Source organism: Molothrus aeneus, chromosome 2, assembly GCF_037042795.1.
Source record: "Molothrus aeneus isolate 106 chromosome 2, BPBGC_Maene_1.0, whole genome shotgun sequence".
NCBI classification, from domain to species: domain Eukaryota; kingdom Metazoa; phylum Chordata; class Aves; order Passeriformes; family Icteridae; genus Molothrus; species Molothrus aeneus.
Window position 1 is genome coordinate 32,971,118 of NC_089647.1, and position 17,491 is coordinate 32,988,608.

At 36.1% G+C, this 17,491-nt stretch overlaps 1 protein-coding gene across 5 annotated transcripts in view; it reads left to right on the forward strand.

Moving 5' to 3' along the window:
- Positions 1 to 17,491, forward strand: part of PICALM (phosphatidylinositol binding clathrin assembly protein) — a 66,269-nt gene that overhangs the window by 11,673 nt on the left and 37,105 nt on the right. For all 5 annotated transcript variants that reach the window (XM_066572321.1, XM_066572323.1, XM_066572322.1 and 2 more), the window contains exons 2-3: positions 13,975 to 14,117; positions 16,265 to 16,340. In XM_066572321.1, coding sequence (XP_066428418.1) covers positions 13,975 to 14,117; positions 16,265 to 16,340 — 219 coding nt within the window. The remainder of the gene's footprint in view (positions 1 to 13,974; positions 14,118 to 16,264; positions 16,341 to 17,491) is intronic.

A 17,491-nucleotide genomic window follows, 5' to 3' on the forward strand; every position in this document is an offset into this window, starting at 1 on the left:
TGTTTTGTTTGTCACTTATTAGCCCCATGATTCAATTGTCTTTGCCTTATTTTCCCCTCTTTTCAGGTTTTTCCACTTTTGTTGGTATGCTTAGGTCATTGTTTATAAGCCTTTAAATCAGAGCTACATTGAGACCTGTTAAGCTCTGTTTAGTCAGCTAAAAGAGTAAGTGATTATCTGCTGCTGTATGTATTTCCTGAGAGACGCACAAAAGTAAGATACATACATTATCCATACAAAATAGGAAATGCTGCATAGTTGGATTGTGGTATGATGTGTGTGAAGTTTATTCATAGTAAAAATCTGTTTTAAAGCTGTCATCTGAGGAGGTTTTCTCCAGTAGCTGGGCATTGTGCTATTTATAGGGAAAAGCATTTGTACTGTTTTGTAATAAATATTACTAATTTAAAAAATCTAAGTAATTTGGACTTCTTCTATTTATTTTATGCTAGAAAAGCACCATATGCAGTAATTTTTATATTGGGCTTTTGATGCCTACTATATTAAAACGAATCCAAATGAGTAGTTTTTGCATCTTTATGATGTTGGAAGAACACAATGTAATAATCAAACCATTTTAGATTATGGCTTAAACCTTTTTGGTCTTGGATGCAAGAATTTCCCAGGTTTTTTTTCTTTTTTTTTTCTTTTATCAGACTAATTTTAAAAATCTGTGTAAAACATGAGAAGCAATAAAATGTGGAATGTTGTTTTTTAACCAGTATACTACAGGGGCAAAAGAACCTGTAGTAGGTGCTGACATGCCTTTAGACTCCCTCGACAGTACAACTGTTTTGTACAACATTTTAGCATGGATTCTTGACAAAAGGAAACCTATTTCCACACAATTACAAGTTTAGGTTTTGGTTGGGTTTTTTCCAGTGGTTAACCAGGCAGCCCAGTTTTTTCCACTAGTTAACCAGAAGCTGTAGAGGGTGGTATCTACCAAGAAATGTGTCCTACCATGCATCAGATACACACATCTTCACTGGCAGTTTCAGCACTGATGGAAGAAGGCAAATACAGAGGCATAACTCCTTTAACTTAAATACATGCTTCCTGACAGCTCCCAAAGGCATTCAGGGAAAAATGTGCTGTTCGTGCTCAGAGGTAGATTTTGTCCAGAAGGAAATCTAATTTCCAAAATCTGGATTTAAAATGGGAGAGAATAACTTTGCTAGAGTAAGACCTTTGAGCTATTGAAATGAGGCAAGTATTGAAATAGGAAAACCTCATGTCAGATGGCTTCAGTTTTATCGTTGGTTTTGTCTATTAAACTGTCTAATTAAAGATGGTGCACTGCTGTTCAGAGAGCAAAGAATGTGAATTACATGTGTGTGATTAATTCCAAAGTAACAAAGGTCTTTGGATTTCTTTGGCTTGAAGATCTGTTCAGTGGGATGTGGTGGCAGGAGGTCAGGTTGGTGTTAACGCTCACTGGTTTCAGTTTCACTGTGCTCTACTGTGAGGGCACATCACAACTACAACATTGCTTTCTGGAGCGTCTTTTAGAATAAAGGGGTGTGGAAGGTAAACATCTAAGAAACACCGAAGTTGCACTTGTGTGGATACTCCATATTTAGAAGATACACATATTTAGATTCAGAAAGTGTGCTAGAAGTGTTTACTGCCAAAATGTGCTGTGCAAGAAGTCTGGCTTTTTCTGTTTGCTAGTCGGTAACGCAGGATTAAGGAAGTCACAGATGATGGAGGTTGGCACGGGCTGAGAGAGCTGGAGTTGTTCAGTATAGATACAAGAAGGCTTTGGGGAGACCTCTCTGCAGCCTTCCAGTAGCTGGAGGGAGCTTGTAAAAATGAGGGAGGGGGACTTTTCATATGGGTTGATAATGACAGGACAAGGGGAAATGGCTTTAAACTGACAGAGGGAGAAATTCTTACTCAGAGGCTGGTGGAGCACTGGAACACATTGTCCAGAGAAGTTCTAGATGCCCCATCCCTTGAAGTGTTCAAGGCCAGATTCAATGGATCTTTCAGCAGCCTGATCATGAGTGACATCCTTGCTGTGGTGTGGGGGTGTTGGGACTAGATGATATTTAAGGTCCTTTCTAACATAAATCATTCTGTGGTTCTGTGATAGGTACTTGGACAGTCTTTGAGTATATTTTTTCACAGATATCATCAGAATGCCATATAACCAGGTGAGCTAAAGTTGAGATTAGGAGTTTCTTGCAGGATTGAGGAGAGTCAGATGCTGAAGTGAACCCTAGTTAGGTCAAAGGCTTACCTTCTTGAAAAGATGGAAGTTGCCTTGCTGCAGAACTACTGTAGAGTTGTGCTCATTGAGGATTTTTTGTTCACTGATGTCTGCTATTAACAAAATGGTTTCCCTGTTCCAGTGGGCTGGGCTACGGTAATGTCACTGTACCACTGCTTGCAAGCTGCCAGGTAAGGCATTTGTTGGTGCTCTGCCTGCATCCAGGAGGTATCCAGAGCAATCTGCAAGGATTGGTTACGTGCTATTGGCAGTACAACAGCAGCTTGTACCTGTGTTTCATAGGCCTTGTTTTAAAAACATGTCTGTTAGCACAACTTGTTTTTTATTGTATGGAGGTGCAATAGCTATAGAACATTTACAGGTTCTTTGGAGCAGAAAGAGAGGGCTATAAGTGCATACTATAACCAAAAATTTAAGGTATGCAAAGGCAGATGGCTTGGGCACTATTCTTGTCCAGGACAGAGACCAGTGTGGTAACATTCAGTGTGTACATGGTGATGAAGAGACCTGAGGGATAGTATCTCTGGCATCACATACTGATCTCTCAGCTCTCTATAAACCATGTTATGTGCCTTCTCTATGCATCTTAAGGTGAAATCATAGGATAAACTCAGATATATGCGGGCTGCTTGAAATACCTACATGTTTTTAGTAGGATATAAAAGCATTGTTAAAGCTATGCAATTTTCAAAGTAATTCGTCTTCATCAAAGTTAAAATGTTCCACCTAATGTAGTTAATTGTGCTTCCATTCACCCACTATGTGTGACCATTCACACTATAAATATTATATTGGATGCTGAAGTATTATTATAAATTATTCTCATATTTAATATAGTAATTTAATATTAGACACTAATATAGTAGATATTATTGGTTTGATTTCAATATCAAACCAATGGCTGTCATTCAAAATCAAAGCCTGTCCAACCACCTGTCCTAATGTATTCTTAAACAGCAGTACTCATATAGAACACTTAGGGTAAGTACCTGCTTTCTTGCTTATCAGAACCTGAAATGGGGTGCATCCTCAAGTGTTTGCAGCCATGCACTCTGGAAATACTGACAATCTTGAACAAAGAACTACTCATAATTTTATTCATGAATGCATTGAAATTAGCATGTGATTAGTGAAAAAGAATATTGATTTTTTCCCTGGTTTAATTAGGCCAGTGGGTTAAATATTCAAATTGAATATACAGCTTATGCAAGAATCGTCATGTTAGTTGGCTGATAGATACAGACATTTTTCATCTTTTAATCAAGAATCATCTTTAGAATATGATTCACAGGCTTGTTATTAAGCATGTTTGTAAAGATAGGATCAAGGCTCTAAGTTTACAGATACTTTTCAGTGGGAATAATGTGTTAGTGTACGTGTGGGAGATTATAATTATTTTGAACTAGATTTCATGATAAAATGCTTTTAAAGGGTATGTAGGAACTGAACATAGAGCAAAAGTATTCAGTAGCTTTGGTATGTCTTACATATTTCTTAGTATTAGGGAGCTGAAACAATTGTTAATTTGTTCTGTTTTGAGGAATAATTTAGTCTTAAGAGTGGGTGGCAGCTGGGAAATTAATCCTTAGAAAGGTAACTAATAAATTTTAGATACTTTTGTATTGCTTAGTATTTTAAGATTTTAACAAAGATAGTTCTCTCCTGTTATAACAATTGGTAGGTACAGGTAACAGCCATGGGTTTTAGTGTGTTTTTTCATTGATTTTCAAACTTAGTGGACCCAGAGAGTGCTGCTTTAGTGCAGAGTGCTTACATCACTTTGTCCACAACTGGAGAATACTTAAAGTGGAGAATATGTCCATATGTAGTTCTAATGATGTTTTTTGTTAGTAACTGTATGTTGGTACACATTGTGTATCAACAGAGAATTACACTGTCCTGTGAATGTGTGCAGCGGCTCTTCAGGCCAAGATTAGAAGATGAAGTTATACTGATAAATTGGTGTAGTGCTCTATGAATGCTTGCAGAGATCTAAACGTATAAGGAAGGTGTAAAACTTCAGTCTAGAGGGATTATCTGAACATGCAGAAACCGTGCAAGAAGGTTTGGCTCACTTGATTTTCATTATAAACCACCAACATGAGAATGTAGGAAAGATGGGCATCCTTCCATATGTCTGTAGAAGGAAGTTATTTCCATTATCCAGCTGGGACACTATATTTAACTATATATATAAAGAAATATATACATTCATGTATATGTATGTGTGTGTGTATTTATATGTATAAATCAGCAAAACTGCAGAAAATTGAGGTGGTCAGATGAATTAAGACTGAAAAGTTAGGAAACATTGAAAGGAAGTTAGTTATTAAGAAAGAAAATAGTAGTTTTTTAATTGTGTTGAAGTTTTTTATGGGGAGTATGGATACTCAGTCTTCAGTGAGAAGCACAAAAGGAGTTTCTTTTTTAATCTGCACCAGAACATCAGACTTTGGAATATTAATGTAAGAAAACTTGGAACTGTAGACACCACTGAAGGCCAAGGCAGACATCTTGGAAGAACAGAGGATGACTGTAGTGGGGTGGTTGGGTAGCAGTCACTCACTGGTGCCAAAAGTGGAAGGACTTGTCTACTTCCCTTTTTCCTCTTTCTTCTTACCTTTGCATGTCATCATCTCCTTTTCTTGTTGTAGCTTTCACCTGTTTTGGTCTTTTGTGAGCTGTTTTTTAGCTGGTAGGATAATGAAAAAACTGTGCTGTGTTGTGTCACCTCACGTGTCATCCCCATTATCCCATCCAACACCACTGAGGTCAGGGGCTTTTGTGTGGTTTTTTTTTTTTATTCTGAGAAGTTAGTATGGTTCAGAGACGTGCACTAGGGCTGACATGGCATAAGCATGTCATCAGTGGAAGTGTGTCAATGTTTGCAGGTAGAGACAGGAATGGGACCCCCCAGATTTGTCATGAGTTATCATGAAAACATATCCTGTGAGTTATGTATCTTATGCATTTGTGTTGGTTTAAAATAATGAACTTCTGCCATATGTTAAACTTGGATGAAGATCTAGGTGAGTTAAGCTATGGTCTGTGTTCAGCTTGAATGTATTTGAAATGAGAATGTTATATTTATAATCTGTGGCTGGAGCTGTTGAGGCAATATTTCGCAGTATTTTCATGTTAGTCTTTAAAATGTGATGGGGGTATTTGGCAAGTTTAGATGAAAGTGATGCTAAAGTCTGTCTTGAGAAATCAATTCTCCAAAGGTAACATAGCCACGCTTGTCTTTTCCACAATATTTGTAACTGGAGAAGTTTGAATAGTCATTATGAATATTAAATGAAGTGTTAATAGGCACCTTCCAGTGTTTAGGAACTGAGATAAAGAAAAGAAAAAGGAAAATTGTGTACATAATGGTTTTTATTGTTCTTCCCTTATTTTTAACTTCTTTTTCTTTGTTTGTTGAGGAGTTTTGGTAGACACTACTAATGTTTTTCAGATAATTCTTCATTGAAACCAGTTGTTCAACTGAACAAATTTTTACTCTCTTTTTTGCAGAAAGTATATTAGTTTTTGCAGTTCTCAAACAGAAGTAATAAGTTGCTCGAAGTGTTGCCATATGAGAAAAATTTATTTAAAGATACCTGAGGCAGTAATGCTGAGTTCACAGGGTTACTGATAGAGATTTAAAGTAATTTGTAAGAATTCCAATTAGAAACAGTGGTTTTAAGTAGGAGAGAAAACATGATAGTCTCATTTGAGTTGGAAGAAAAAGGCAAGATGTAGCTTGATGAAATGAAAATATAAACCTGTGGTTATAGAGCAAGTTATTCAACATTATAATAAATCTTCTTTCTGCATTTTTTATCTTGCTTATCTAATATAAATTAGATTAAATCATAGTTCTTTTTAAACATGGAAAGCTCAGAATAAAATGAGTCTTCTCAGTTTTCTTTAACTCTTCCGGAAATTGTTTCCTGAGTCAGTGCATGTAGCTGTTAAGATGCTGTTTATATGCAGAGAAAAAATTCTCAGTGAGAATTTTTATTGTTAATTTAAAAATGTATGGTCCAAATTTCCTCGTCTGCTTTCTCAAGGGGACTTTGGTGAAGCCATGGGGCAATCTGATGTAGTAAACTACTTCTAGTAAAGTGGTTTGGTACAAATGGGCTTATTCAGAAGATAAACCTAAATTTAAAACCAATAGTGTTTACGGCATATTTTGTTTTAAACTGCAAACTTAGGTATTTTCTAAATTTTCTAAATTTTTGGTATTTTCCTAAAATATTTTCTAAATATTTTAGGAAAATACCGAAGTATTCACTCAGTTTTCAAATATATACTTGCTATATAATATTCTTTAGATTAAATTCAACAGATTAAATGTCCTTTAGTGAGTGGCTCAGAATGAAATTTACCATCACTGTGTTTCATTTGATCACTCCAGTATGTCATTTGGGGTATCCTTGTTTTTGCACAAGCTTAATTTTTGGTTTCAAATGTATTGTTTAAAAATCACAATTTTACCACTTTGCATTAATGTTCAGAATTATTCTGAGTATTATTTTCAGGGAAATTTCTTGGTTCTCTAATGAAAGTACTTCTTTACTTCCAGGAACATTCAAATCCTATTTCCCATATTTAAATAAGGACATCACCTGTGGAAGAAGTGGGGAATCATTTAGAAAATTACCATATGCTTGCATTAAGTTATCTACTTTTAAAATGTCAGTTGGAATGTGTAGAATCAGGTCTGAATGTGTCAGGGTTTGTAGTTATCAGAACTGTTAATCTGTAGAAGTAGATTTTAATTATAGATTTTACAGAAAACCTTTTCTTTTGTTCTTATTTTGGTATTCTGATTTCTTGAAGTTTTTATAAGTGTTCTTTCATGGCACAATTAAGTCCTCCAAGTATTTAAATATTAAAGAAAACTGTCTCTATATGTTCTAGAAATGTTTTCAAAGCACTTTGCTAGAATAAAACTGTTATGTATTTGTGAAGTCATTTAATTTTTGTTAATTTTGTAATTGGATAAAATTAGAGCACACTCTTCATAGTCATCGTGTCAAGGTGAATAGAAAAAATAACCTCCATAATCCAAAATACCTGTTTTCATCTGTAGCCAGTTGAAAAACTCTACTTGATACTTTTTATTGAAGTTTTGAAAATAAGGAACTACCTTGATTTGCCAATTATTCAAGGAAGGAAGATGATCTTATAGAAATATGAAGAAAAAAAATACATCTGGGAAGAATATCTAATATACAGAGGTTAGATATTTCTATTATTTTATGCTACATTTCATGCAAACCACTCTGGTTAAAAAGACACTTCCAGTTCAGTAAATTACAAAATAAAAACAGACCGTGAAAAACTTCTTTGATGCTAAATTCAGTTTCTCCTTCATTTAAGATCTGCTGAAAAATGTTGCATTACTGTAATTGGAACATGCTTATTTCTTTTATTTTTTCCCCCCCTCTCCTTCTCAATAACCCATATTTTCCCCCCTCTTATGAAACTTTCTCAATGTCCTTCTGGAAAGGAAAGATGTGGCAGGCATGTGTGCTTTCCCAGAACCTGTAACAGGACTATTTAAAATCTATGTGGCCATATAGATCATGAGCTCTTTAGGGGTAGGCAGGGGAATGTTGGTCTTAACCTATAAAATTTCTTTAGAAGTAGTAAAAGCTTGCTGTAACTGTATTTCTAGCAAAAAATCAAATGAAGGAACTTTTTGTTTAGTGGCTGACTCCTCAATGGCATAAAACCAGACATTTTTCATATCATTAACCAATTTGATGTGAACTTGCTGACTTCTGATCTTTGAAATTTTCACCAAATTCCTGAATTGGTCAGTGTTAACTGGTGCTACACGGTGTGTCATTGTGTGACCATTGGGAAATGGTCACATTGCTGCTTTCTCACCTATCCTTTGGAAATGTTTTAGCTGTTTAATAGACTTTTAGATTCAGACCATTTGCATTTTGATTAAGATTGCTGACCAAATGAGGGAGCAGCTCTGTTCCAGTGATCAAATATTTGTGTAGAACAAGAAGAAAATGAGACCCTGACGTAGAGGAAACTGGTACAATTTGAAAATCATTATAGGAATTGAAATCTAGGCAGCCAGGAAAGGAATTTAACTTGAGTATTGACAGTGTAGATAACTATGTCTTTTCCATTATTATTTTATTTTTGTTTCAGCATTTTGGGTTGAGACACCAATGTTTTTCCCACTCATTTCCAAAGGTATGATAAAATGAGAGTGTGTCAACTTTGAAGGTTTTGTCTCATTGAGAAAATGGTCCCTTAAGAGGAGAGCAAAATAGCTCTGTATCAATAATGATTAAATCTTTTACTCAAATCTAAAAATTGTTTTGTATGGCCTTGGGTGAAAGAGGAATTGATCACAAGCAGATGCACACTCTTAAGTAAAATCATCTCAAGGATAATTGTCCTGTATTCCAACATTGTGACTGGTCACAAGTGTTCCCTCGTGAGTGGAGTGTCAGTCACTAGCATGTTCTCTCTTCAGTTTGAAAGATACTAAATTAATTGTGTTCTTTTGAACTCCTCTGTGTGGGCATAAGTTGTGTGAATATTAATTCATGCAATAAATGTTTTATATTTCCTTTTGTATTTAAAAAAAGAAACAAGTTTTCTGTGTTGACTTCAATTTTAAATTTACCAGTTATGTAAACATAATCTGATGTGTATTGGCTCGTGTTTTGGATCCACCAATATGCGTTTAAATATTCTTTTATTATTCTTGCATTTTTTAACTGAAGAATGTAATATGTTTAGCTCTTGGCACTATCTGCCTACTCATGTTGGATGATCAATAGTTCAATTGCTTACTGAAAGGATACTGTCTCTCCCATTATATATATATTTTTAAATGGCACAACTGTTAAGAACTTGCAGGATATAACCAATTACTTGCTTATTCTAGGTAATGTCTGTGGTGTAAAAGATGAAAAAGCAATAGCTAACAAGATGGATATCTGCCACAGTTGCTTGACCTATTTTGAAGTAACTGGGGTGTGGGGCACACTTTCTGGCCTGGAAGATCTTACTCTTGTAAATATTTTCAGACTGATACTTTACAAATAAAAATATTGTTCAAAATGAGAGATTAAGGTAAACCATTGGAAATAATCAGGTACTGCATGTACATGGAGTATGTAAATCTTGCTTACGTTCAGTCTGCTTGTCAGGTTACCACAAATGTCACAGTAAACTGAAACTGGATCTGAAACTAAAACCGTTAATGAAAGCTATTCTCAACCAGGTTCTTTATAATCTTACTGTGAATTCATATGAGTAAGATTCTGGGAAAAGAAATCATTCAGGATAGCCTGTGGTTCTTTTTTTGTGTGGAAGGAAACCAGTTTTTTATAATTTTGTCTTAGCAGGCTGCCTGGTGCAGAACGAGGTGCTGCACAAGGAGTTAGGTCACAGGCACATGCTGAAAGCACATGCATTCTCTGGGGTAATTTGGGACAGATGCCTTTGATGCTTTATTATCCAGCCTGACTTCCTCATGTTTGCCATGGGTCAAGACTCATGATCTCTTGCCATGGGTTGGCTCATCCACATCTACATGCCTAATGTGGAGTAGACAGCATACTTTATCATCATAGCCTTGTAGTCACTGCTTTGTGTAGGTGATTGCTTCCTCTTTCTTGTGTAGGAATCTTCAATCTTGCTCTGCTTTTATTCTACTTTGCACCTTTATACTTCTTTCACCTGATAACTATGAATAGCATAAGGCAATGAATCACTTGGCTCTTTCCTGTAATGAAGGCTGAACGGTTGAAAGGGTGTAGAACTCTTGGTTGGGAGTTGCACGTATATTATTTTTTCTAAGCTTGAGTATTGTACAGTATGGTACTGCATGTTTTGCAGTAGTTAACTTGAACAGGGTTAGGCAATATGCTTGCTTTGGTACAGGTGCAATTGCAAATCTTCAATTTCAATCTGTTGCTGAAATGTCTGTTGGCCAGACCTTTGTTATGATTCCTTGCAAAACCCTTGCTTTGGTGGAAAGAGACCCAAACAGAACTGAATTATGTGAAAGTCACTTGGTGGTGAAAGCTTTAACTGTTACAACAAAAATAAAATCTGAACACTATTTAAAAACAAGCTACAAGTGTTTTCTTGGAAAATCTAGTTTTGCCTCTGGAACCTCTGCCAAAATTTGATACTGTAGGTAGGTGAGTGGTGTTCTCAAAACATGTTTTGTCAGTCACATGAGTCTAAGGTTTTTGATCTTAGGAATACCTCTTGGACTACTCTTTCCAACTTCAACTTTGTAAGCCACTTCTCTGTTTTTGCCTGCCTTTATTTTCTCATTCTGTAGATGTTGCATAGATTTGTAAATTGCTTTAGATTGGAAAGGATCTCAGGTTTTGTAATGAACCCCAGCTTTTAAGCCATGCTGAACATTAATAGGTCTGGCTGTTTACAGGCTCTGGTGCCTGACCATTTTCTTGCTTTTCATCCTTTTTCTGTGAACCTCCAAGAAATACCTGATTGAAGGTAGTCTTTATATTCCCCCTCTCTTCCTCCAGCCTTCTGTTTTGCTGGTGGAATAAACCCACCTCCTTCAACCACTTGTTGTGCATTGCAAGAAGTGCTTTACACCCTGGGCAACCTGATAGCTTTTCCCTTGGCTGTCCCCAGCCACATCCATGGATATGCCTGTGCATTTGATGCTGTCTAAGCTTCCCTCCTATAAGTCTCCCAGCCAGCTGCAAGCTTAAGATTCTTGTTGCTAATTGCTGCCTTCTATGAAATAAGGAATGACTTTTGTTATCTAACACCTGTATGCTGTGTGTCTCTTACTGTGAAAGTTTTAACAGATTTTAGAATTGCAGAATTCTATGATTTTAGGTGGCTTATTTCCCAGGAGAGTATTTCTTTTTCTGCTGTGAGGTATTCTGGGCCTTAATGTAGAAGGTTGACACATAAAGTGATTTTCCTTTATGTAGTATTGATGGGAGTAACTATTAAATCTTTCTCCCTGACTCCCGTGGCAAGATGATCAGTGAAACAGGCATCACTCTTTCACCAAGGGTTATCCTTTGTTTTCTTGATGATTTTGTTTGTTTCTGTTTGTGCTCTAAGATGAAAGCTGTTGCCCTTAGTGCTGTACCCTTTGGTTATACACCTGCCTGTGGTAATGCTCATAGCATTTCCAGTAAGTAGCACTCTAGAGATTTGTTGCTTTGGGGCCCTTAGGTTTCCAAACACATAGCTAGTGTTTTCATAGGTGGGTGTGAGGCAAGTTGTGTTAAACGTAGGATGTGAAAATAACTATATATTTGTTCCTCTCCTTTAATGAAGGGTGTTTGTGGGAATAGGATAAATAAGAACACTCTATATGTAGTGTGGGATGTAGTGCAGGAGTGTGGGATGAAGGATACCATCTTCTGCTGTCTGTACTATGCTGCTTATAGTATAGTTAGCACAAAAATTGCTGTTCTAATTTGGGTGTAACTGTGCAAATATTTCTTTACCTATTTAGCATTTCTTATGAAAATACTTTGAAAATAAATTTCAGAGTGATGTAACTTTTCTGAGATGTGTATAGTTTAGGTACTTTGAGGTATTAATACATACCAGATTGTTGTGCATCTGTTCAGTCTGTGTTTTGGAGAGAGAGAAATTTCATGTTTTACTAAATTTAGTTTGTAGTAACTGTAGTATTGTAGTGACTCCCATGTTTGCATTTGCAAATTTACTTCCACTGGAGGCTGGAGTTGCTTCTGTACTTTGCTTCTTGCCTGTGTTCTCTCCCAGTTGGTCACTGGTTCCTCATAATGTGCTGGCACTCTCTCCCTGTGCCCCCCCCCGCCCCCCAGGTTCATTCATATGCTTTTCACAGAAACACTCATCAGTCCCGTGAGGGATGATTTTCTGAGGGTTACAGAGCCTGTTTTCTTTTATACACTGCAACAGATAATGATTTCAAAGTTCAGTGGCTTTTCAGAAATCATTTCTCCCAGCACAAAATATCGTCTACACTGGATATTTACTTCAGGTGGGGGTTTTTAATGTTTTTAGACAGTGAATTTTCAAGTGCCACCTCTTCTTTTGTATTTTTTATTACTGTTGATTTGCTGGCAGATGTTGCATTTAAGTATAGAGATTGTCACTTTCTAATATGCACTTGCACCTCTTATGCCAAAATGTATGACTTGACAGTGATGCATGTACCTTTGTATTTAATGTATGTTCCTGCCAGATAGCCTTGCACAAAACTGCTTGTGTTATTATTTAGGAGGGAAGACCTGAAGGTGAAGAAGCTGCAGGGCTTGGTTTTGATGATCCAGTTCAGAGCACATCTCTTGCTGAGTAATATCCTGGCATTGTCTTAACAGCCCCAAATCATCATCCAGTAATAGATAACCATGACTTAGAAATGAGGTCATGAATGCCTGTAGTCATCACAATTTTACTTGTAGATAAAAGAATGTTTATCTCTCCATCTCATTACATTTATGAATGTGGAAATCATTTCCTGCTCGCTTTCTTTAATACTTAAACATGTAAATTGCAGATATTTCAGTTCTGACGATACTAGTTCAGAGTGTGTGGTAGCTGTGCCTTACCTGCTGCTCTGGCTGAAGGTTCTGTCTTTCAAGAGTCCTTCAAGGTGGATGATTGTTCATAGGAAGATATAAAACTGTCTTCAAAAGTGAAATGTTTGCCTTCAGATTAAATGGTTGTTTCCAGACTACCAATGCCTTGGTAGTCCTTAGTCAGGAAGGCATAGAACATTCTGAAGTCTTGATTTTTATTGAGCTACAGCCTTTGACAGGGCTGTCAGTTTGAGTGAAATTTGCTGGTTTATTTTTGGAGTGGTAATGGTAGAAAAATTTCATCACTGCTATGTTGCATTAAGTTAAGCTTCATAATTAAATATTAGCAAGCTGTATTATCATATAGTTGTTTCTCCTGTATTTGTCAAGACAGTGTCGTGATCTTAAGCCATCCCTTCCTTCACTGGCCTTTGAAAATAAGTTACTGGATGATGAGACCTTGTTCTGTTGGTTGTACTGAAACTATAGCTCCCCATGTTTACACAGGTGGGACAGTAGTCCAGGCTGAACAGAGATTGGAAAGCTTTGTTTTAGTTAGCCAACCTCAGGTCTTGTGCTCCTAACCATCTTTTTGGTTAATGATCCAACTTTGTTTGAACTAAATTAATCTGTCAGCTTCTGGCATTGTTGCTAGGGGCTCCTTTTCCCACTCAACATTTCCTCTGCCCTGTTGAAGGTGTTGATTGCATTTTATCAAGACTAAGTAGTATTTGAATCTTTTATTACTCACTTTGAACCAGTGCTGGAAAGTATTTACTGATCCATTAAGAGGCCAGAAATCTGAGATTACAGTTAATTCTAGTCATAATCTTCCAGTAAAACTTAATTAAATGGTACCATGTAATAATTATTTTGCTATTTAATGCTTTAGGTGTTTGAAAGCTGAGAGTTGTTAGTCAGAGGTAGTGTAAGTTATTATGGTACTTCTGTTCCAGAGCCTTCTAAGGCAGCTGCAAAAGCAGTTGAATCTTGGCAGTGAGCAGAGTGAGCTTTGTATTATTAAGTTCTGATAGACCAGAGCCATGCTGCTTTTCGATATTTATTTTGCTGGAAAACCCCTCAGTTTTTGTAAAGATGATTATTACAAAAAATGAATGTACTGATTTTTTTTGGGAGCATTATTGATCTTCCTTTACAGAACTGATAATAACAGAAATTTTTGTATTGCAGATTTAATCCAGTGCACAAATGAGATGAATGTGAACATCCCACAGCTGGCAGATAGTTTATTTGAAAGAACTACCAACAGTAGCTGGGTAGTGGTCTTCAAATCTCTTATCACAACCCATCATCTAATGGTGTATGGAAATGAGGTAATACAAAAATGATGTATTATTCTGAGAACAGTTGCAGTCCGTCATTCCTGGAAATGTCACCTAAATGCTTCCAGTAATTCTTTTTGTAAGACAATCTTCAGGTTTGCCTTTTTGGATCCTACTCTGAATGAACACAGGTCTCATTTTCTGTTTGTTTCCGTTGTTTCTACTTCAAAGTGTGCAATTCTAGTGTAAAAAGTAAATGTCCCAAATGCTGAGGGTACTTTTTTCCTATGTTCATATTCTATTGATGAAAGAGAAAAAAAACCCAAGAAAAACTAGCTCACGTGGGATTCTACAAGCTGAAAATAGAAGCATTTTCGCCTTCACACTCTAGCTAACCCTCTGGTCTTTTCTCCTCGATACCTTCATTCTACCATCACACCCTAATTTTTTACAATGAAAACAAATGTGTGCCTACGAATTGGCTTTGAGGGTCACCCTAGGACAGGGTGAAATAACACCAAACTGTAAACAGTTGAACCGTTTAACAAACATAGCCCCAAGTTACACAAAAAGGAATAAACCTGTTTTGTCTCACAATTTTAATTGCTATGGGGCTTTATTGTTTGGAATACTAAGTCAAGCATAGCAGCAGCTTGTATGTTTTGCCTTTAAAAAAACCAAAAAAATATATTTCTAAGGCTTTCTTAGAAATAAGTTTGTAAGCATTCCTTTTTACTGCAGGATAAGGTAAGCTATATGAACTTTGGAATTGAAATAGTTTTAGCGAATTTTTCATTTGAGTTTGCATTCAGAGGAACTGCTTCCTCTGACTGACTTGTGTGGGTTGGAGGGGGAGCCTAAGTTTTTATACATATACTGGTTTCACTTGCAGGTCATTGCTAGTCTGGGTGAAAATCTATTCTGTGAAGCTAAGCCACAAGAGGGCAAACTTCTGTTGTTGGCTTGAAGCTTAAACTTTTTCATTGGGTTAATTGACACTTTTCAAAACACAATCTATACACCTTGCACTTTGAGTCCTATGAATCTTAAACTGATACCAAAATAGTTCATACTAATTAAAAGTATTTCATGGGACCACTGTCTGAAATACTTTCCATTAAGAATAGAGTTTACAAACAAATTTTCCTCGCCAAATATATTAGAGAAGTATTGAGGGTAAGATTGCTGCTCAAAATGAAATTTTTCACACTTGGAAGTAGTACTTGGACAATGAGAGTGCAAACAGATTATAGCACCATTTAAATTGCAAAGGACCTTTAAAATCAAGTCCACCTGCTAACCCAGCACTGCAAGCCCACTACTAACCCATATCCCCCAATGCCACATCTGTGTGTCTTTTGAATACCTTCAGAGATGGTGCCTCCAACTTTGGCTTAATTCCTTTAAAACTAGGTACTGAGTGCCTTTACTCTTCTCCAGTCTTTTTTCTATGTAACCTATGTATGCTAATGAAAGTAATGAAGTAGTACATGTTACACTAATCAACACTGGTTTTGTCTTTTGTCAAAATGTTTCTTGCAACAGAATGATTGGCTTATTTTTGTAGCAGCTCTGTACAAGTTTTTTTTCCTATTGTGTCAACAATCTTAAATATATCTTTACAAAATGAAAATAGCATCATTCACCTTGTGAAACATAATTTGTAATTAAGTATAGTTAGAAGTATTGTGATACAATGCTAATGCTTTATATGAATTGTTATGTTTGATATTTGATTTATAAGCAAACTAACATTTCCATCACCTATATTCATATTTAAGCTAAGTACCATTACAATTTTATGCTGAGCAAAGATGACTTGGCTAATTAGCATTATTAAATCAGTTGTTATAAAATTGAAGTCAGTGAAACAGCTATAAGCATGTAAAATGAGAATGTATTTGAAGAGATTTTTTCAGAAGTTCAGGGTTCCATATTCTAGCTTAAAATAAACTCCAACTAAATGAGGCCTTCATACAAAATGCTACTTGGATTTTTTCAGAGATTTATGCATAAAAAATAACTGGCTTACTTCGATAGCTTAGCTGGTTTTGTAATACTTTCCAGATTTGAAGTCAGTCTTAAGGCATAAAAGGGGAATTTTGTAACCTGGATAAAAAGTTTCTAGTGTTGTTATTGCAATTCCTTCTCCTTGGTAACACAGTAAAAAAGTATTCAATTTTTTCTCTTTCATCTAGCGTTTTATCCAGTATTTGGCATCCAGAAACACATTGTTTAATTTGAGCAATTTCCTAGACAAAAGTGGATTGCAAGGTAAGGTGTCTTTTATTCATTAAAAGTTAGTAATGTGCTGAGGAACAGCAAAGACAACTTGTTTACTCTAACGAACCCTGTCATTTAGGAAGTAATTTTTCTGCCCATTTTACCCCAGGCTGCATTTCTTAAATAAAATGCTGTAATGGTGTGGCAGGAGCTGTCTGCTGGAGGCCCATGTTGAATCTTTTCTTACAGGCATTCTTAAAGGCTTCTGACTTCCTTAAACATATGGATCTCAGTATCCCTTTTATTTCTATAGACATAGACATCTCCAAATGAGGCAGTTTTGATTATTAATGTAAAAAAATGCATCATATGTACATACATCATATCAGTGAGACAAGAACCGTATCTAAAAAAAAATTAAAATTACTTTTTTGGGAAATTGATCAAAGACTATTCCATTTATCTTTGAGACTAATTCAGTAGGCAAATAACTGTTTCTCTGGTTCAGATTTTTCAACTGAAACAGTCTTCCAAACTGTTACGCTGCAGTTCAGTGCAGTTCTGACCATACCTGTAGCTGGCATTGTTTTTTCTCCTAAGATGGTTCCTTACTTTGTCTACTGCTTCTTATATACTTCTGATCTTTGCCACAAGTGTACTAGAACAGGCAGCCAAAGTGGTTGCCTGAGGACAGAAACCTGCTCAGTTATAACCAAAGCTCTACCAAATAGTCATTTGAGTTTTAACTTCTATGGTCTCAGCATAGACTATGAACAGATCTTCTTCTTAGACTATACCCCTAGATTGACAGTTAATCAAAATATTTCCCATCACTGCTATCTTAACAGAGAAGAGTTTCTGTCATATTGTGGTGTTTCCATCAAAGCCTTTTTTTTCTGTTCAGCTGCAAATGAGATAATGTGTTGCCGAGCTGATGTGAATGCCTTTGTGAATGCATCATTTAATTTTTTTCATAGTAATTTCTATTGTAGTATAAAAGAACTTGCATAAAAATTACTTCATTTTGCTTGTGGAAGTGATTTCCTTAGGAAGTGAAGTGTAAACTTTAACATACTTGAGGTTGTCTAGATATTTGTGGTATTGTCTGTTTGATTTACATGGTGAATACAATGACGTACGCAGTTATTTTCAGATTATATTTTTGCACAATTTTGCCTAGTCAGTGGAGCTGTCTTGTGCTA